Source organism: Seriola aureovittata, chromosome 8, assembly GCF_021018895.1.
Source record: "Seriola aureovittata isolate HTS-2021-v1 ecotype China chromosome 8, ASM2101889v1, whole genome shotgun sequence".
Lineage (NCBI taxonomy): Eukaryota > Metazoa > Chordata > Actinopteri > Carangiformes > Carangidae > Seriola > Seriola aureovittata.
Genome location: NC_079371.1, coordinates 15051893 through 15073432, shown reverse-complemented (window position 1 = coordinate 15073432; position 21540 = coordinate 15051893). Strand labels below are relative to the sequence as shown.

General features: G+C 38.8%; 1 protein-coding gene across 2 annotated transcripts in view; it reads right to left on the bottom strand.

The window, feature by feature from the left end:
- Positions 1-21540, bottom strand: part of LOC130173389 (protein diaphanous homolog 1) — a 40006-nt gene that overhangs the window by 8856 nt on the left and 9610 nt on the right. Inside the window, exons 2-13 of one of the 2 annotated variants that reach the window (XM_056382632.1) lie at positions 10611-10637; positions 9677-9841; positions 8903-9004; positions 8033-8163; positions 7052-7135; positions 6893-6956; positions 6256-6395; positions 5897-6002; positions 5588-5698; positions 5223-5340; positions 4027-4144; positions 1603-1718 (exon numbers count right to left, since the gene is read on the bottom strand). In XM_056382632.1, the coding sequence (XP_056238607.1) occupies positions 1603-1718; positions 4027-4144; positions 5223-5340; positions 5588-5698; positions 5897-6002; positions 6256-6395; positions 6893-6956; positions 7052-7135; positions 8033-8163; positions 8903-9004; positions 9677-9841; positions 10611-10637 (1282 nt within the window). The remainder of the gene's footprint in view (positions 1-1602; positions 1719-4026; positions 4145-5222; positions 5341-5587; positions 5699-5896; positions 6003-6255; positions 6396-6892; positions 6957-7051; positions 7136-8032; positions 8164-8902; positions 9005-9676; positions 9842-10610; positions 10638-21540) is intronic. The other variant, XM_056382633.1, reaches the window with a different exon arrangement.

Here is a 21540-nt window from a genome sequence, read left to right as displayed (position 1 = left end):
AATGCCACAAAGTCACTGGATCAAAGACAGCTAATCATGATGCCCAGGAGGGGGATCAAGCAGATAGATCGCTGAGATAGGAGAGCTGTGAAAAGCTAAAATAGAAAAAGAAATTACATAAACTCATAGAAAACAGATTCATACAGATTGTGAGATAAAGTGCGAGTCTTCAGCTGTGATGAAAATATGGCTAGTGGAAAAAGTAGTTGAAACTATGCAAGACTCTGTATATCTAGATAAGCTTGTAAGCAAGGCAGAGCAAAGTAAGAAATCTATTTTGCGAAAGAGAAGGTTTTACCACATAATAGAACCTCAATAATATGCCAACCCGCACACAATTTCAAAGTGTGCATTTGTGTTCGAGTTCACATGGTTATTGGATGTGTAAGGGGGGGGGGGGGGTTACTTCTGTCATGGTGGCTGGGCTAAATGGGACAAACTTCGAATAGAGAGCACTAAGGGAGACAGAATGTGGGGAAAAAAAACTGTGCTGAATTTCAGAGTTCAAAGAAAAACACTAAATAATGCATGCAGGGCAGAATTGGGCTGCTTTCCACCGATAATAACTCTGGCAGTCTTAAAGGAGGCCAGCCAGCCTGTGTGTGTGTCAGGACGCATTTAGAAGCAGTGCAATTAGAGCCTCCTGCGGTGAGCAACGGAGACCTGCCATAAAGGAGTATTGAACTCTTGAGACATGGCCTGCACCTCCAACCCTGCTCTGGTTTAGCTCACAATTGTCAGCAGGTGGTTCACAAAATCTATATGCACATATACCAGTGCGCACCACCTCTCACCAGAATGCTTATATTTTGGTGAAAATGCAGCACTTTAGGTTTGTACTCAGTAGAGAGTGACAGGGGATGACATAGATCAATGGCCATCGTAATACATTCTTGATTCACACAGAAAAGTCTGTGTCACCGTTGTAGCTTGTAGGGATTTTGTGTCTTCCTCACAGGAAGTAAACCATTGGAGGTGCTTTAAAGACACATGTACCTGGGTATGACTGACTTTTATTATATTAATACATTCACCACCAGTGCCTAAGAGTTACCATCTAACCAATCTAAAGTTGTGTGTCAGGGATCAAATATTGAAAAAGAAATTTCACCTACTATATTGTGAAATCAGATTCTGGGATTGCTCAGACTGACACAGCTTTTATCTTCTTGATAAAATTCATTTAACACCACCAACATATGACTGTAAAACCTGTAGCACAATTTAGCCCACACTAATGCACACTCCCTCTCTGGCTCCACCTTGTGGTGCTTCTGGGCCACTGTACATTTGACCACCATGTAGATAGCCAATGTGATATGCATTATGGCCAAATTCACTAAAACTAAATCACATAGGGCAAGTATATTGCCATTGAAGTAACATGGTGATTAAAGTGGGGTAGTGAAATACCTTGAAGGTTTCAACCCGCACAGTACTGTGCAGCAAAGTTTGATTTTTCCGGGCCCATGTGTATTATGTGCATGTATACAGCTCTAAATGTTAAGGGTGTTGGGTGATGGGCAAGGCAGCACCATGTACAACAAGCAAGAAGAAGAGAAAGACTTGATTATGTGTGTATGGTCTGGTCAAACAACTTACCTATCAAGCCTTCAATGTTGAGGCTAAGGTGACGGCACTTGAAGTCAGGGTCTGCCCCATTCCTGTGCAGCACGATCTGAGCGATACACTCGTCTATCAACTTGTAGTACTGAGGCCTGGGAGAAGGAGTGGCAGATTTACAGAGAGATGGATTAGGAGACAGAGAGAAAGAAATGGAGAGAGACAGGGGGAAGATAAGACAAGAGGGATGGAAGGAGGGTAACAATGGAGAAGGAGAGTTTATATGTGGTGCTGGGAAAAAAAGAGATAACTCAACATAATCTCACATAATCTCAACATACTTTGCATGTTGTGTCCACAAAGGCAAATACAGCATATGTATATATTTTATAATACCAATGTATTTTACATTAACAATGAATCTGGCACATTATGTGAATAGAAGGTGGGACTGACAAAGAGCAAGTGGGTTCATTTGTTCAGATACATTTGTGAACACGCATGCTTTGTCACTCTGTCTGCGACTGAGATTGGCTGTCTGTGTGAGCATGACAGTTTGAGTTTCTTGTCACAAAGATTGATTGTGTGCAACTGTGTTCGTGAGGGTGTGTTGGTGTATGTCCAGCGCCCCGTCTGATCAAGCTAGCTTCAGACAGACACTCAATTTTGGAGGTGTCTTATTCCCTGACCCCATTAGATGCTGCCAGAGTCACAAACTCAACACCTTATTTATTCTGTCTCTCTCCCCTCCCTCCTCTGTCTCTCTTAGTCACCCAGCCTTTGTCTAACACTTATTCCAATCATTCACTATGTTTCAAGTTTTTTTTTTTTTCCCTAAAGCTTAGATTTATTCATGGAGCGAGAGAGACATCTAGTGTCATTCTGGAAAACTGAGGAAAAAAACTTAATACTTGTATTTGACTATAGCCTGAATCCTGACACTCTTCATACAAACAGATTAAATCCCCAACAAATGAAATTTAAACATTAGAAATATTAGGAAAACGGTTGTTGGTAGGCATGAGGCTATATATACATTTTGACGAATACTAAACTAAATACATAGATGTCAATGGGTTTTTCTCCTTCTATTAAGCCCTTAGAAGTTTGTGGACACACATCGTATGACTATAAATATGGCCATATGAGTGCATTTGAGTAAATTCCCTGGACTCCATCTCAAGTCGAGATTGAAATAGAGCAAGACCGAGAATGAAAAAAGAGCAAAGCAGCAGGTACTCTTTCATTCATTCCCACACAAATGCTAACCCTTTCATTTCCTGTATGTACTTCCCTCATTCTCTCAACATCTACCTAGCAATTTACCTCAACTCTCAATTTCTTCCTCATTATTGTCTCACCCTCCACCTCCCTTCTCTTTTCATCTCTGTAATTACCAAGCTGTATTTTCTGCCACTCTACAGTTCTCCCTCCAACCCTCTCTTCCTGTCTCTCTGTGGAGTCCATTACAGACAACCTCTATTGTGTTTCATTGGATCACCTGGATGGAGAAAACAGGAAGGAAAGAAAGGGCGGGTGAAATAGAAGAGGGAGTAAAAAGACTTCAACTGGGACCAGATGTTTGTACCAACCTTCCTTTTTCAATGCTCACAATTTATTCCCCAAACTGTGCTAAAAATACACAACAATTTCCTTCCTGTCTGATACAATCAAGACAACACCGGACAACACAACTAATTCATCTCAAATATGTGCATGCCTACACATGTTTTTGTGCGTTTTGCCCTTTTCGGTGACATTTCATTAAGGGAACCATTCTTGTGAAAGTGGACATACTATATGTGTGGAAATGCGCACACACTATCTGCTCCCATCTTGTCATTCAATCATTCTCTCTTCCTCTCTCCTTAGTTTCCACAGCTAAACCCCTGAGGGCTTTGGAAGATACAGGGAGAGACATTAGCATATTTCTGGTGATATGAGGTCATGGTGCTCATCTCATCTCAATGGACTTTTCTGCATGTATTAATTTCACAGCTTAGGGTCGGTGCACTAAAAAACAAACAGCAAATGAAGGGAAGGGCTAAAAGGAGGGAGAGCTGAATGAAGAGTAGGCAACTGAAAAAAAATAGATTTGGGCATTTTTTATGACTGCATAAGTACTATGTAGGAAATGGCAGCTTTGCATTGTGCTTCATGCATCTTTTCTCTGTCCACTTCAGAATACTGTGATTGTTATTTGTGTGGTCTGCGTTATGTCTTCCTGTATGTTGTCTACAGTGAAGTATGAAGTGATCTCATGATCTAACAGACATGAATTTTTCTTTTTATTTAGCTGAAATACAGCCACTCATTGAGAAAATTGTAACAATTAACCTTATTCTAGTTTTTATTACCCATAAAAGACAACTGAATCACAGTAATGGGACAGCAGTGACAAGTAAATCCCAGATGATACAGTTTCTAGTCTCTTATCACAATGTGTGTGTGTGTGTGTGTTACCTGGCCAAATAATCACTGCGGATCAGCAGCAGGTGCTGCATCAAGGACAGGAAGTAGCTTTCGGCTTTGGAGTCCTTCACAGTGTTGACCAGAATCTCAAACACTTCCCTCACATCATTGAAGCAAAGAAGTTAAGGCTCAATTAGCACAATAAAATGAAGACGTTCAGACAAATATTAAAAACACCATACAAAACATGTTCACCATTCACTGTAGCACAAACCGTGACAACTTTGGATAGTCTTGCACCAACATTCCCTGCATACAGTATATTACATATATAAGGCTTAGAACAACACAAGTGAACACTATTTGTGAACTGCAGAATTTCAGTGATATACAAGTCAGACAGACACTGAACTTGTTCATCTGATAATCTATGCTGTAAAACCACAGTGTGATGTAATGTATCCCTAACCAGCCTTATCAGACAGGTATGTTTTTGTTTTCAGGGGTCTGAAGACGTTTAAATGCACTGCATGTGCAGCCAGTCAGACAAGCAGACTGTGTTTACACAGGATTGGGTAAACCTGGGAGACACCTTGTGTTGAAAATTGTATCTGCATGTCAAAAGCAGCAGAAAGCATTACAGCAGCTGGTGAAAGCCATTTTTTAAATGTACACTTTTACAGTACACTTGATTCTTTTTACTGAAACCCTGGCATGTATTCACAAAAACATCAAAGTGTAGAAGCAGGAACCATCAAGTTTATATGCGACAATAGAAATCAACTCTTAAATAAGCAGTTCCTATTGTTCTTGTGTACCTAACTCCACTGACTCTTATGTGTATTTATAATAATATAATGCTAATTGGCTCAGTTGAATTTTAAATGTAAAAAAGCCTACAGAAGGTTACACTGGCTCCTTGGAGCCAGCAAACTTAGCTTACTGAATATGGAAATATTAATTTAACCTCTGTCTTAGAAGAAAGTGGTCAGGCTGATTATAAAGGGGAAGAAAGGAGCAACCTTTTGTGTAAATAACGGACTTATTTTTATAATACATATGATTCTATATACAAACAATTTATTCTAAAATTATGAAAAACCAATCAAATTAAGGTTTTCCTCTCGCTCATGAAGCTAGCAAAGTAATGTAAAATAAAACTATGAAGATACTGATACTTTTCATTTTCAAAGTCAAAAGTAGACCTTGAATTTCTGCAGAGACATTTTTTCCAGTGGAAGGATATTCCATCTCAATGCGGATGTCATCTAGACGTGCTTTGAGGTCCTCAGAGTCATCCTCAGCCTGCTCATCAAACACGTTAAGTTGCACTCTCAGCTCTTCATTTTCTATCGTCCGCACCTCCTGCAGAGAGAGGTATAGGATGCAGGCAGAGGGATGAAAAGGCAAGAGGGAGAATAAGAAGAGTGTGACAATCAAACATTGAGTTTGAACAGTTGAGAGAAAGTTTTTACAGCATATGAGTGTTCGTCAGCCAGTCGGCAAGACAGAGGCATCAAGAGGGAGAGAGACATGAAGAGTAAGGCTGTACAAATGTGTGTTATTGGAGAGTCATTCTGAGAGAAAGATCAAAAGAGTGGGTTTTCTGTACCGTCAGCAGGTCTCTGAGTCCCAGTCTTAGCAGTTCAGAGCGAATATGGATCCTGAAGTCCAACTCCTCTCCTTGGCTGATCAAGGCGTTGATTAGCTGCATGCAGCCACCCTGCCAAAAACACATCATACTAAAATTACCACTTTGCCACTTTGTATACCTCCACCAACTAGTAAAAGTTTCAGTTTATATGTCTGTCAAGATTCATATATGTCAGCAGAGCTCAAGTAGTGCTGTTTGTCAAACAAAAACACACAGGGGGATTTATAATCATTCAAGTATGTGTGTGAATCTGTAAACGGGATATACCTTAAGAGCAATGTTGTGGTTGTTCATGCCAGCAAGGAGAGGCTGAAATCTCTCAATGTCCCGTCTCTCAGCCTCCTCTGTAATGGCCTCCAAGACACGTTCATGGCTGTAAAAAATAAATAGTTGTGTATAATAAATTGTTGTAACTAAATTTAAAAAATACAAAAGTAGAACATTTGCCATGAAAAAATAATCATAAAGTACATTCTGTTGCTTTATTTGACAGCTAGTCAATGGAGCAGTTCAAGACTGTAACTACGTGTAACAAGACTCGTGTTCCAAACTTTAACTGTGGGGAAGAGTTGGCCATATGTTCAGCTTATTATATGGCATCATGTCAACCTTGCACTCATGCTTACAGGTTCTCAGTGTGTTGCAAAATGGAGATGGCAGACAGCAGCTTGACAGCATCCACCATCATATGAGGCACTGCAGGGTTGATGGCTCTGACCAGCAGAGGAATTCCCTCATCTGACTCCAGCATGGATTTTAGACCATACTAAAGGGGAGAGAAAGGAAGGAGGTAGGGTTTAGAGTTTCTTTTCTGCAGGCAAGAGGACCGCAGAGCTTTCATGGTTCAAGTTATAGTGTTGACATCAGAAGAATGGGTCTCTTGGTCGAGATAGAACTTACTCTGACTAAAACAACTTTGACAATGACATGCATATATTTATTTTTACTACTTTTATTATTGGTGTAACAATCTGTTTTAAATTAATTACTGATATATAATCATTAAATATGATAGATTTTGAATAGATTTATACTGGTTACCTAGAGTTAGACACATCAATGCACAAAATACTGAGGATTCTCATAGGTTATCAGTGTTTGCATTCACTGTAATGAGCAGACGAAAGTTATGCCCTCTAGTGGAAGAATTGCTACACTACAACAAGGATGTTAAATGGGCAAATGACGCTTCTATTACAAGTTCTACAGAGGAAAGGATGAAGTATTTTGATGTAAGCAAAGAAAGCAAAGAAAGTGTATTACCTTGTTGTTCATAAAGGCTTTTAGACATCGAATGATCTCGTGTTGGCATTTCACTCCGATCATTCTAGTTGAAAGAAGAGAGAGCAGACACACAGACAGATATTGCAAACACATTGCTAGAAAGTAAAATTTTTCTATCCTGTGATTTAAGTGTCTTACGGGTACTCGTCTTTCTCATCCTGTAGTTTCCTAAGGAGATTCAGCAGCAAGGCCAGGCCCTCATCTCCAAAGTTCTGCACCCAACTGGAAATGACAAGACCACATGATAAGTACACCGTTTATTTAATTTTCACATTTCATCACACACATTTTTCCCTTTGGCATTTCCCATTCCCGTTGGACATATTTGGTTTAATTTAATTTGGCTATTTTCTGTTTTAAAATCTGGATATGCGCTTGTACATGCTAAATGAGAAATGTATAATATAACAAATTAATGGCAACAGTGACCCCAATGCTTCAGGGGTATATACTGTATAGTATTATTGTGATGTATTTATATTTATTTCGATAAATAAATTTCATTATGCTTCACATTTGCTGATTGATTTGTTAGATTCTGTGAGGTTTCACTCATTTCTGTACTAACTTTCTAAACTTTCTGGACTAACAGGCCTGTGTTGTTAATTATGTTTGAGTTTTTAAATCACAGTGGATTAATTGCACGTCTTAACACTGATAAATTAAGACTCTGTAATGCCAAAGTCAAAATCTATACAAACTTATGTGAATTAAGTAAAAATATATATATAACAGAAAATAATGTTTCATGTAAATAGTTCACCTGTGTGAGCGAATGTTTTTCATTGTCTTTGCCCCCTTCATCAAAGTATTAACTAAAGGCTTCTTTACTAGCAATTGAAGCCTTAGTGAATGGGTCTGTATCAGCTTTGTATGTCTAAACACTGACATTTTTCTGATTTTTCTTTGCCAAAGGCTCAACGTCTGTAAAGTTGCATGGTGATCGTGAAAGATGACCAGCAATTTTTAAGTCCTGCACTAAGTCTAAAGGGAATTGTGGTCTGAACTGACCTGGCCAGGAGATTGACAGTTATTCAAAAGCAATTCTTGCACTTAATTGGCTTAGAGCTCTCTTTTATATGCACTGTGTGTATCTGTATGTAAGTATATGTGTATTACCTGACAGGGTTGTTATTGAGTGAGACTCGAAGGGATTCCAGACAGCTCAGCAGCTGTGTGTCTCTGCTGTCTGACTTTAACTCCTGGATGTACACCAAGGCTGATTTTGAGCTCTCCTTCTGGTTTTGGCCCTAATGAACAAAAATAAACACACAACAGGCACACAAAACACAAAATCACTTTGTTTTCTGCATTTATAGTTCTCTTCTTGCAGGTTTTAATTGGCTTTATTTCCACAAGAAAGCACAACGGGAAGGCACAGAGGGCAACAGTCAAGCTCAATTGGAAATGTTGATTTGCAGAATTAAATGGCACTGTGTGTAGGAATTTTCTCTTAATTAGCTTATTTCACAGTTAAACGAACTGTACTAGCAGCCATCAGTGCTTGGTTGTGTAGGTCCCTTGAGCTACTTGCTTTTGGCATATTTAATTATATTTCACCTGCTGCTTTTGAAAGATTATTTAGCCAACTACAGTACAAGACGGGAAGCTGGTCCTACCAATGATGTTATAATGTTTCATTGATTCTACATTTCACCAATGAATACATTTTTCTAATGTATATAATATATCCAGTCTGAATAAGGCAATACTCCAATTCTCTGCATTACATTATTCTGATCACTTTTTTTTTTTTATTTAGCCTTAAAAATACTCCTGTCTGGCTTAATTGCATAGTTTTTTAAGTGAATATGACAAAACAGGCCCATGTGTAGCACTGTGTACTTTGCATAGGACTACATGGCTTGTAAAGGTCCACATGTGATGCAACTTGTGTTGATTTTCCAACTGGAAAAAAAATATTTGTATGCAGCTGTCTGCAAATTCCCTTCAGCACACTGTATTGGCACTACTTATTTTGGTACTGACAGCTTTAGATGTGTGGAGGTACTGAGAGACCATCTCTCGCTTGATCATAATGTCCTTCGCTCTTAGAGGCCGCTGCTTCTCCTCATTCAGGTTCATATCCACCTGGAGAAAGACAAAAGGAGGGAGAGAGGAAGAAAAAGAAAGAAGTAGGATGGAGGGATAAAGAAAGTATTGTGAGACAAGGATATAAAGTAATTGATAAACAGAAAATATCCTAAAATGGAGCGTAGGATACATTAGAAGAATTACAATAAGGTGTGTCAACCAGTCTTTCCTAAATTGGACACAAGGTAGATAAAGCCACTGCGAGATATTAACAGATGCTCTGTTTAAATGTTTGAGCAGAGGTGATTTAACTGTGCTAAGATACTGAGCAGAATTATTAGATGATACTACATTACTTTGAGACTTCGCTTGACACAAGAGATTTATCCTTTGTGCTGTAAGGTAGTCCTTCACAAAACATTCTGCTATTTGGAGAAAACATACATAAAGAATGAACTCTATCTCAATGTTTTTTCATTTACATTACACCATGCTTTCAACAATAATCTAATGGTTTTGGGGCAATTCTACATTAAGGGTCATTATCCAGTGATTGATTAAGTATTTGTGTGTGAAATTTACAAAGCACAAGTTTCCATGGCTGTGCATGTGAGATAATGAACAGGTGATTCCTTGAAAGCTGAATTCCCCACACCCACCCACCCACCCACAGACACCCACACACCCACCCACAGACACCCACACACACACTTTTATGGCCTCTCTCACCAGCATCTGTTCGAAGAGCTCCAGGACGTATTCATCAGAATGATCATGCAGCATGGCACTCTGAGGATTCAGCTCATAGCTGGCAGCTGAAGAGTGACGCTGACCTGGCATATGGCCGGGCTTCTCCTTGTCCTTTTTCATCCTCATGCTGGTGAAACGCTCCAACTGGATTAGCAAACAACATGACACAGGTTAGAGGAAAGAGGTCAGAGTGAAAAACTGCAAAGTGTAATCCATCACTGTTGGGCCACAAAAATGAGGTAGCAATCCCTCATCAACTCACATTTTGAAAATAGGCCTACCGTCTTAATACCAATGTTTAATAGTTATTTCTCCTTTAGTTTTGGGATATTGCATGTTATACAACAGTAGAAACCTTTCAACAATGTGAGATGATGATTAGAGAGGGGATTAGAGACATCAAAGGTTTTTGCAAACAAACATTACCACACAAAGTCAACATGCAGTTGACACCGATGGGGGATTTCATCCCCTCTGGTTTTAATGACTTTGTGTGGCACATTACCAACACTTGCTCTGACTATCATTTATTGCAAAATGAAAAACACTGAAGAACATCAACTTTTGGGTGCACGTATAGTTGGCACATACTGACATAATGACTATCCATGATGATTAATGAAAATAATCTGTCAACACCCTCCTGTTGCAGGCACATGAAGGTATCACTGCTCTATGTGCCAAGTATTTCATGCTGTCAGTGTGCATCTTGAAAGCATGCACATCCAATGTGAGTACAGCACAGGACAAAACACAGATACTTAATAACACATGGTGGTTGTGGTGGATTAGGTATGAGACAGACGGTGACATGACATTAAATGGATAATAGTGAGTTCGTTTATCAAAGAGCACAGCGACAGATGGTTGAGTCAAGCACACAGGTGATGGTGTTAAGCCGTAACAAACCTACCTCATCAGGAAACAGCCGTTTGAGTTTCTGTAGAGGATGAACGAATGAAAGGGAGAAATATGCCACGGAAGGGAAAGAAAAATCAAACAGACGATAGGGAAAAGCAGTGACAAGAAGGGAGTCAGATGGAGGGGGGAAAAAAAGAAAGAATCAATTAGACAGAAATCATTTGTGACAGGAACCAGATCCAGGAAACTGTCAGTTTCATGAGTAATTCACAGTAGGACAGAGAGAAACCCTGCAAGTAAAAGACTGTGATAACTCAATCCATTTATTCATACACATTTCTAGAGGACAAATACATCTAAATTAGAGTTAAGACAGTTGAGTTAATTAGGACATTTGGAAAGTAATTGCAGGTGAATTGCAGTAAACAGTCATCAACAGTCAAAGGTGGGTCAGAGGGGTATAGATAAAGTTGTACAGGGGAAATAGTGCCACCATTGTATCTCAAATAAAAAAAAAAAACACACACATTAGCATGTCTTAGCCACTAGATGTCAGGCTACACCCAATAATGTTCCTGCACGAAGCCCAGTCCAATCAGCAGTACCAATTTTAGACCAGATAAACATGCCCTGAGAAGGTTTGTGTAGAGCACATAACACAAAAATATCTCCTAAAATAAACAGATTAAGCAAGTATTAAGAAAAACCCAAAGTGAAAATTGTTGTTTTAAAGAATTTAGAAAGAAGTTAAAGGAGGATGACACACACATTTCCTTCTTGATAGCAAATTTGCCTTGTATTCAAATTTAAAGGCAAGCTGTTTTCCATGTATTTTGAGAGAGGAATCCAAAAGACATAATGAAGCTACAAGCAGTAAACTATGTCAACAACCTACAAGACAGATCAGTCTGGACAAAACACCCCTTGGTCTGACATCAAATAGTATGCAACCCCAAGGGGGGTGGTTTGAGCTGCAATGGTCTGACAGTCAAGTGGTCACAAGGTCAAACATAGAGCAAGTTATTCATCAAGTCCTCTTATTTAAGGACGCACACAAACAGACTGAATACAGTGCTATTCACAGGTGTTTCCCCTTCTCCTGTTGTTAGCTAAAGTCTTTATAGTTCAGCTTGTTATCAAAGTCTTTTTATTTCAAAGTATTAGTAAATTCCAGAACTTTAAAATTGAGGTACAGGGAATAAGAAGGGATAGCATGCGCAGAAATCAACTGTGGTGCAAAACAACAGTTAGAGAAAATGCTTTCCATTTCCTTTAAAAAATAAAAGTGAAAACACGTGAAAAAGTCATAACAGGTTTTGCCAGTTCTTCATCTCATCTATCAGCTCCTCTGCTATGTACAGCTGCAAAGATAAACTGGAAGACTACAGTACATTGCAATTCGAGTTTATCAATGGCCTTCGAATACAATTTAGGTGAAGAGAACGAAATGGTTATGTCTGGGTAAATTAAGAATCAGAGATGGAAACCATAAACGGTTTTACAAATTTGAAGTAAAGACATTTTATTATCATCCTCATAAAAAAGGTATTAATGATATACTGTGAAAGCAGGGTTGCCAAAGAGTTCATTTACAATATTAGGTGCTTCTACAATTCTCTGGAAGCACTATGTAGACGAGTTCTCTTCTAAATGTACAATACTACCCACAGCATCAAACCTAGTCTTGTCAAGTAAAAGTGCTCACTTTTTGGAAGCCTTTTTTAGCCATAATGGCAGGTGCTGAGAATAGTCTTTCCTGAAGAAAAATTCCTTCATCCTGAAGGCTCATATTACTCATATAAGTGGCCTGTTATTTTTGGCTTAATTTCTCTTTGACCTCTAGATGTCTCTCAGCTCTTAAAATTAGTCTTAAGTGATTTAGCATTCATGTGTTTTGAAATACTGAAGAGCAAAATAACAGCGGGACAAATACAATGCATTGTGATACATTTGTTTTGTCTCTTCTTGACTGCATTGGTGTGAAATCACACATCTTGCCTACAAGGCCAGGCTATGATGTCCCTTTAGGAAACCCTCCGTCAGGAAAGATGCTTCAACAGTTATAAAACATCTTCACTCATGCCCTAAAAAGTTCTGAAGAGAGCACATACTATAACATCAACAAGTCTTTCATCAACATAATTAGGGGGCACATTAGAATCATAAAGAATCACATCAAGAAAAATGCCAAGCAGTAGCTCAGACATGTTTCCAATGTTACTATTAATTTTGACAGGACACTGTAAAAACTTGGGGTTGCACTTCATTTAAAAAGCAAAGGTATATTATTTTATGAGACATTGCCACACACAGCAATGCCTCTACAATACTGCAGAACATTGAAGAGGGACAAACAAGTATCAAACACGTAGTATATCAGCAGATACTCAATGTTGTGGTATCAAAAATGAAAAAGTGGTTATGACGCTTTCGCTCATGTTTTATACAACTGATGCTCACACTTTTAATGCATTTCTCTCAAATACTGTGCAGGCAATAATAAAGCAATAATTCAGGATTTAACAAATCAGTTATTCCTTCAGCAGTTTTCTCTGGATCCATGTCAGCATAGCATGTGTGCAAAGTGTAAGCCTGCTGACAGCCTTCACATCCAAACATATCATATCAAATGAACAAAGCTGAAAAATTAAATGAATAGAGGTTGCAATGAGATCCACTGCTAACAATGCAACATTTGCAGGCTTTCGTTCCAATTTAACTGGGCCTGCTGCTTTTACATGGCATTTAACCAGGGGTAAATGATGTAGGAAATGTTTTATTTCATTGTTCTAATCCAGGTTTCAGGTTTAATCCAAAACTTACTATGGCTGTCTCAAGGTGTACAATTTAAACAGATGGCACTTCATAGATTTTACAACAACCTTAGTGTAGTTATCATGACTTTCTGTTCCCTTGTGAAGGGATGTCTGTACACCTACAATAAGGTGGGCTGTCCCCTTACTGCAACTGCCACAGCTGGACAAGTTAATTGGATATTCTTCTGTAGCAGGGGAGTAAGAGGTAAAGAGGAAGGACAAAGAAAGAGGGAGACAGAAAGAAGGCGCTCTGATTATGGGGGGACAGCAGTCAAGAGAAGGATGTTTCCGCTTACACAGCTGCCATTAAATAACAGACCCTCAATCCATGCGCGCACGGGCACACACACGCACACACACGCAGGCAGCAGACACACACAAGCAAATGTTGTGGTGTTATTCAGCCCACAGAGCGGAAACATACAGCTGACAGTAGGTACAGTGGATTCTGGGTAATCACATGAGAAACTGAATATGAGTATGTCAGAAAGAAACTTGTAGAGATAGATGGGGGAAGAGGAAACAAAAACATTCTTGAATTTAACAAACTGTAAATTTCCGCTCTTCAAACCACAAGTACAGTTAAGAATATAAGCAATCATAGACAAACTCTACCGCAGTGTTTGAGTCAGGACTGTCACTGAGACAAAGTACTGTCTCTTTGTCTGAGGGGAACCATAAAAGCAACAATGAACCACTTCAGAACCACTTTCAGAACTGCTCTGAGTACCTAGGCCTCCATTAAATGGACGAGCTAATACCAGTTATGTTGCAAGTATTAATTATTTATGCATATGGCTGGGTGATACAGTTTAATTTAATACCACAATATTAATAATAGTTTTTTTTCTGATACACAGTATATCACAATATGGCAATGAATGCAAATGTATGTATCAAATAACTGTCTTTCACTGTTTATATCAGGTAAAACTCTTTAAAACCAAAGTTTCACTAAATTACTGTTAGCTTTTAATTACAATCTGCTTGGAATAATTAAATTGAATTAACAAAAAGTTAATCAACAACTACCGATGGATCAAATGATTCATCAAGAAAAAATGCCAACTATATGCAAGTTCCAGGTTCTAAAATCTATCGAATGGCTGCCATTGACTGTTTATTGTCAGTCAAGTTGAGTGTCTTTGGGTTCTAGGCTGTTAGTTGGACACAACAAGCAATTCAAAAACATATCCTTGGGATCTAGGAAATTGTGATGGGCCTTTTTCACTCTTTTGTGATATTTTATAGATCAAATGATCAGATACGATTTCTTGGAAAAGTCAGTTCCCTCTACAAGGAATCTGACGGTTTTTGTCTTCTTTTGGCCAAACACGAAAGCCACAAAACTTTTTGATTATAATTCAGAGAGTTTCCCAAACACAGGCAACCTGTTAAATCAGTTGATACATCTAATTAGCTACAATGAGCTGTGTAGATGAAGTGGGGAATGTGACAGGTTCCTACAAAGTTTCAACAGTTGCAATTAAGGGAGTTTTTACAAAAGTAAGAAGGGTGGTGTACTGATGGCTGCTTTGCAATGTTCTGTGCAGATCAACCAACTGAAATACCCCAAAACAAAGCCCTTTTGAAAACATCTACGCACTCCCAGACACACATCGAGTACATAGACTGTAAGTGTTCCAAAGGGAACATAATTACACTGACATGAAGGTAGCCGTAAAAATAAGGAGGGTGGGTGGGTGAGTACTGTCTGTCTGTCTGAGAGACCAGACAGCTGAAGAAAACACAAATCAGGAGAGGCATTTGGCTTGTGACAGCTAGTCACATACACTGGCTGATGTTTTGGTGTGTGTGTACCTACCTACACCTACCTGGGCATACATATTTATCTAAAAGGACTTGAGAGTAGTTAGAGATATTATGTAAATCAAAGCAAGATTGAAAACTGGGTAAATGCAGACTGGCAGAAAACAGAGTGACCACTTTTTCAGGCAACTGTATGAAGCAGCCACAGCTGTCAAATGATTATTCCAAATGGATGCTTACTAGGTTAATAGTTGGGCAGCATAACATGTAAAAAGTACAATTTGTCAGACAGATATTGATGTGATAAGGATGTGACATAACTTGTACACGCCTTTGGTTACAAATTAAAAGGGCACACAAAGAGTACAGACCTACACCTATGCCAATGTCAAATAACATGTACCACACTTCAGACAAAAAAAATAAAATTCATAGTAAATGATCTGTAACCCTACTTGTATCCTGTATTATTAATCATTCCTGAGAACAAAATAATATAAATATTGATAGATTTTTTCTTATAGGTTAACTCTAGGTTATCTCCCTGTTTCTAGAGCTCCCTGTATACTACTAATGGCACAAATACCAATACCAATGTGTTCACCAAAATAAAACAGATCAGCCATGATGTCAACTTTTTAAAATCTGCAAGGCACTAGTAGAGTTGGGAGCATTCACATTTTCTTATGTGACTAGGATTATAGCAGCTGGATGGTACACTATATCCTGGAAGTGGTGAAGCACTGGGAGAAAGCCTTTGCAATCAGCTCTGTTTACATGAATGAACTAGGGGTCTTAAAGGTCAAACTTTAGCTTGATTTACATAAACATTTATTTTGTCAACAATATTCACTTATCAGTGACCACCAACCTCAAGCCGTTCTTATTACTGTAGTACATTTTGATGGTTTTGATTCTGTATCAGCTTCATATGCAGTTTAATTTGGGCCTAGTTTGGTATTACTATTTAGTTTCCAATAAAAACATCCACTGTCCAGTACTAAAAAAGAATATATGCAATACAAATGTTATCATTCATACCATACCACACTCTGTGAAGTCAGGACTTCAGGGGATATTTATACAAAAAGAGAGAAAAGAAATGTCCTGTCTCTTAAGATGGTTGTGTGATTATTGCACTCATATTTCTGTATGTGTTTTTTGTTATTTGTAATAGGTAACATTTGGTACCGGGGTTGTAACATTACTGTATGAACAGGTCTGGCAGACAGAGTTGGGTGGGGGAGGGGAGTATAGGTGAGGGAGAGGGGTGTGATGGTTACTTGAATGTGTGGAGATGACAGGTGAGATTCTGCATCTATGGAGTGTGGTGGTAAGGTGAAAATAAGGTGGTAATGGAGGGTAATGGAAGTGGAGAAGAATGCACTTTGTTCCTAATTAAAATGTTTTGGATTTTGGAACAAAAGTGGATGTAACATCTGGAATTCATATCTGAAATCCTATGACCACTGAAATACAGTGCAGTGTGTGTGTGCATGTCATCTTGTAAACCTCGCAGTTTATATTATGAACAACATTGCCATGGCTACATGCTATCATACAAGGCGAAGCAGTACTTGGGAGGCACACCCAGATACCACTGAAGAGTTTCCTACGTATTCAGCTGAAACAGGAAATTGCCAACAACTCTGACATATTACACACTCACAAAGCTGCTTGGTTAACAATATTACATAATTAATATAAATATATATACAGTTGAAGTCAGAAGTTTACATACACTTAAGTTGAGGTCATTAAAACTCATTTTTTTAACCACTCCACAGGTTTTCAGCATCTTTACAGTCTGAGCAGTATAGAAACAGAATAGGAAAAAGGCATGGCTGTGAATCAGGTGTGCAAAAGCTCCATTGTTTAACCACTGTTTTCATTTAGGTTTTCTTTGTCAAAGAAAAAAATCTGGGATTGGACAATTTGAAACCCATTCTTGATTCCCATCCCTAATTACAAATTCCAAGCAACCTATGACAAGGGAAAACACAAACACTGACAGGAGAAAAAGAAACAGAGAGGCAAAATTTAAGTGTCCCACAACAGCAAAGGCAATGTGGTGAGGTTTCTAACCCTAAGAGGTCAGTGTCCCATTACACCACACTGAACTGGATGTCTTCCAATTCTTTCACATCCGATTTTCTCTAAGCTGCACTTTTTAATGCTCCTACACGCCTCACTGACCTACTGACTCAAGATCCATTTGAGTGCACTGACTGTCTATGTGTGAGAGATATTATGATTGTATGTCAGTCATAGTGGGGCATGTTTGCTGCATGACTGCTCCTCGTCCTTGGTCTGTTGTTAATAGGGACATAAAACCCAACCACCCCCACTCACGCCCACTTAAAACAAGGGAGGCCACTGTTGACATGTCCCTCTTTTGGCACTGTCTTCTCAAACTGACTGAACAAATTTTGAATATTATTCGTCTCCCACTTCATTGAAATTTGAATATTAGTTATTAACGGTAAGTCTCTAGCTGTTTTATTATGGCACAAATAAACTTGTTGAAGACTATGCAAAATCAAGGCCTCATGCACACATACTGCCAGACCAGGCAGTCCAGAGACACTGTCCTGCGCACAAACACACATGCATACACTTTAACAACTCAGTGCTGTCAGCAGCCGGGCTCTATTGCTTGCGACAGAAAGAGCAGTCTTTCACTGTCACACACACGCGATACACACCTGAGCATATACACACGCAGGTTTCATGACAACCTGCTTGTTAAGCACTGAATGTGTATGTTAAGCCTTTTAAGACATGGACATGGATAAGATTCCATAACAAGATTCATATGGAACATCCCTTTCTAGGTATTTTTACATTAACATTTAAGGAACCGTGTTGATCCACATGGAGCATTAAAAACAGGCTGTTATGAGAACCGATTAAAAAAATTCATATCTGCAAAAGTGACCAACCTGCAAATCACTTCTTTGTTATTTAACAGACCAGGTTCAATTACATATTCTCTTAATGACCAGCACCATGTCAACACATGGGATGTCGATTATTTTGTGTGTTGTACACGGCAACAGCTTGTGAACCTGCAAATCAACAAAACTTCACATACTTCTTATCTAGTATATACAGTATATACTACGATGCATGTGTTTAGGTGGGTGCAGGTTGGGCCACGTTCATGACTTCAGCCATGTATTAAAAATATCAGATCCTTCTTTGGCAGCCTAAACCTCCCTAACCTAACTGTAGAACAATGTGATTTATATGATGCACCCATCACTGTGGAAGAGATTGTAGAGGTCATTAAAAGGCTACTATCTGGTAAGGCCCCTGGTATAGACAGCTTCATGCCAGAGTTTTAAAAGTAGCGCTGGCCCCAGTATTTTTGGATATGTACACAGAGGCATTCGAAACTGGCATCCTACCTTCCTCCCTGATGGATGGAGTTGTCACTGTAATATCAAAGAGCGGTAAAAACCCAACAGACTGTAAAAGCTACATGCCCATATCACTGCCTGGCTATGATGAACAGGTGTTGTCAAAGCTTCTATCCAAAAGGCTTAATAAAGTTATCACTACCCTGATCCACCTTGATCAGTCGGGCTTTCTCCCCAAATGCATCTATGCTGACAATATCAGATGCCTAATTAACATTAAGTTATATAATTCCCCCCAGCTGCCATATCTTTGAAAGCAGAAAAGGTGTTTAACAGGGTTGAGTGGCTCTGTCCGTTTGACGCACTGCAGTCATTTGGTTTTCGCGATAAATTCATCACCTGGATACAACTCGTGTATACCTATCCTAAAGCCATAGCATATATAAATATTTCAAACTATTTGCATGTATGGAAAAAACCTGGCTCTATTTGCAATGAAATGTCATCCAGCAGGGCGTTGTTTTAGTCAATTATATTTATACAGTTTATCATGTAATTGACTAAAGATAATATATTTGTGATAACTTTAAAGAGTAATAAAATCCTGTCTAACAGGTATTGTAAACCTTTGTGCAGCGTTTTGGCATCTAATGATCCTTCACACTTCCCAGAGTTATAAAAAGTGTAATCTCTGCCTTCACCCCACTATTAGTGATGCAGGCAACTTATTTTTAAGCTTGGTGACTGGACGCTTCTTGTTGTAGTGCTCACTGGTTGTCATTGTTGACTTTGACTAAGTTTGGGATACAGTGTTAAACCTTAGAACCACAAACCTTGTCCATCTTTTGGACTGATGGGTTTTTATTCCTATTCAAGCCTCAGAAGTGATCCACCTGCTGTTTACAAAATGTACTGTAAGTAGGAAATGAAAATGATTTTTATCTCCTAGCCCCTGAACAATCAAACAAACTCTGTCCACTTTGTCACTCTATGAGGATTACCAGTAATGGCAAGTTACAAATATATTGTCATAAAGTTTACAAGTATGATTAAAAGTGAACCAAACTGCATAAACAATCATGTACTATCATAGATAAACTAGGCTCTACAGTACAGTTAGCGCTTAACTTCTACCGTGTATAAAAGTCACTATACATTGTATGTATACATGCTTAAATTATGTGGGAAAAATATATTCAAATTATATTGTCCAATTATGTATAATAATAAACCTTAATATGACTTGTAGGTAATATCACTCACCCCTGAAGTGAGTGCTTGTGGGAGAGCAAAGCCAAGGAAACAGCCAAACAAATAAATATGCACGCATGAGCAAACGACAAAGATCAAATGTCACACATCAACAACCACACAAAGCTGTGTATAGGAAACAATGGGAGAAGGGCAGATTAAACAACACAAGACTACAACGAAACCTATAATTTGGAGAGGAGCAGGATTTTACAAATGGGTTTCACAAATACTCAATAGGGATATTTAAAGGAGGTACATCTGAGTCACTGACACAAATAGCACACAATTCAATTACGCCCTCAGAAGTCATAATGCGTGTCTATGTTTATGTTTATATAGGTCTGGAAAAAATAAAGAAATTAAGGGCAACATTATCTACATCTCCATCTCCCTGCAATATAAAAGTGCAGTTCATGTTAAGAGAGCCCCCACCGTCACCAACTACAAGGACGTTGTTTATCCCCATCATTCATAAGTAACAAAACCACAGCATCAAGCCAGTGTAAAGAATAACATTTTACATGACTCCTGAAATGTCAACACAGAATACAAAATGATGAAGCTGTCAAGGTTTTTAGACTGGGTGAAGGTGAAGTTTCTTTTAACTTTGTGGAACTTTTAACTTGATAAGGTGTCAACTTTTTCCACTTATGAAATTCCTGTTTGAGCACTAGTAACGTTTTCCACAGGTTAAATGCCATTGCTGTGACCTAGCCTGATGCTGTAATGCCTCCAAAAAAGCTTTAACATTGCAAGCTGATTTCATTTCTTGACTGCACGTGTCATGGACCTCTGCTTACTTTGCATTTCGAACAGCCATTTCAATAAGATAGAATAAAAATTTTAAAAAACTCTGGTAGTGTGGTGTTAGGCCTTCAGAGTCATTTAAATAATGTTGTATTCTGAAGTAGAGAGTTGTAGAAGTGATGAGACTGCCACACAGACTGCACATTTAAACTTCCACCTACACACATCATCTCCTCACAAGCGGAGTGGAGCATCCGTCAGCACACTTTACAGTAACATCTCGCACACACTGTGTACAAATCTCAAACTTTTACCTCCATCTTACAACAAGAACTGGTAAGTGTCACCCACAGACACACATTCTCTCTACCTCCCTCATAACCTCACACACTTAGTCCACTGTACCAGCACACAGAGAGGTGGCTAATGCGCATGCATCATCTACTGCTCCTACTGATGACTGCAGCCTTCTGAATCAACAGAGACAGAGGCAGGGTTTGTTCCTATGTTGGCTTAGAGACCCAACAACTAGCTCATTACATACCTATGACCTGAGACAGGCTTGTACAGTAACTGAAGAGAAATGCCTAAAAAGAAACTGTAATAAGGAGGAAGAGCAAGAAAAGTTCTTTATGAGCGTCAGTCAGCCCCTTTCTGCTGCTGTGTGTAAAGCCATACTATTAACTCAGGCAGAAGCTAAAGCCCCTGGATCACAATCATGTCTAATACAAACCAATACCCAAATAACAACTATGCGCTTGAACCAAACAAGTACCATCTGGGTTTTTTAAAAAAAAAAGGGAGATAATAACACTACACTATCTCACTTGGGAGTGTACAATTGTAGTTTAATGTAGTAAGTCCATGAAAAAACACATAAAGACAAAGCCCCAGAGTTCTGTTAAAAAGAGAAACTCAAATACTGCTCAACTTTATTTGGGATCTATCTATATCGAACATTAACAGATTCTATTGCCTGTGGTCTGACACGGTTCCATCTACTCATTAGTTGACTATGAGTACTAAAGCCTCT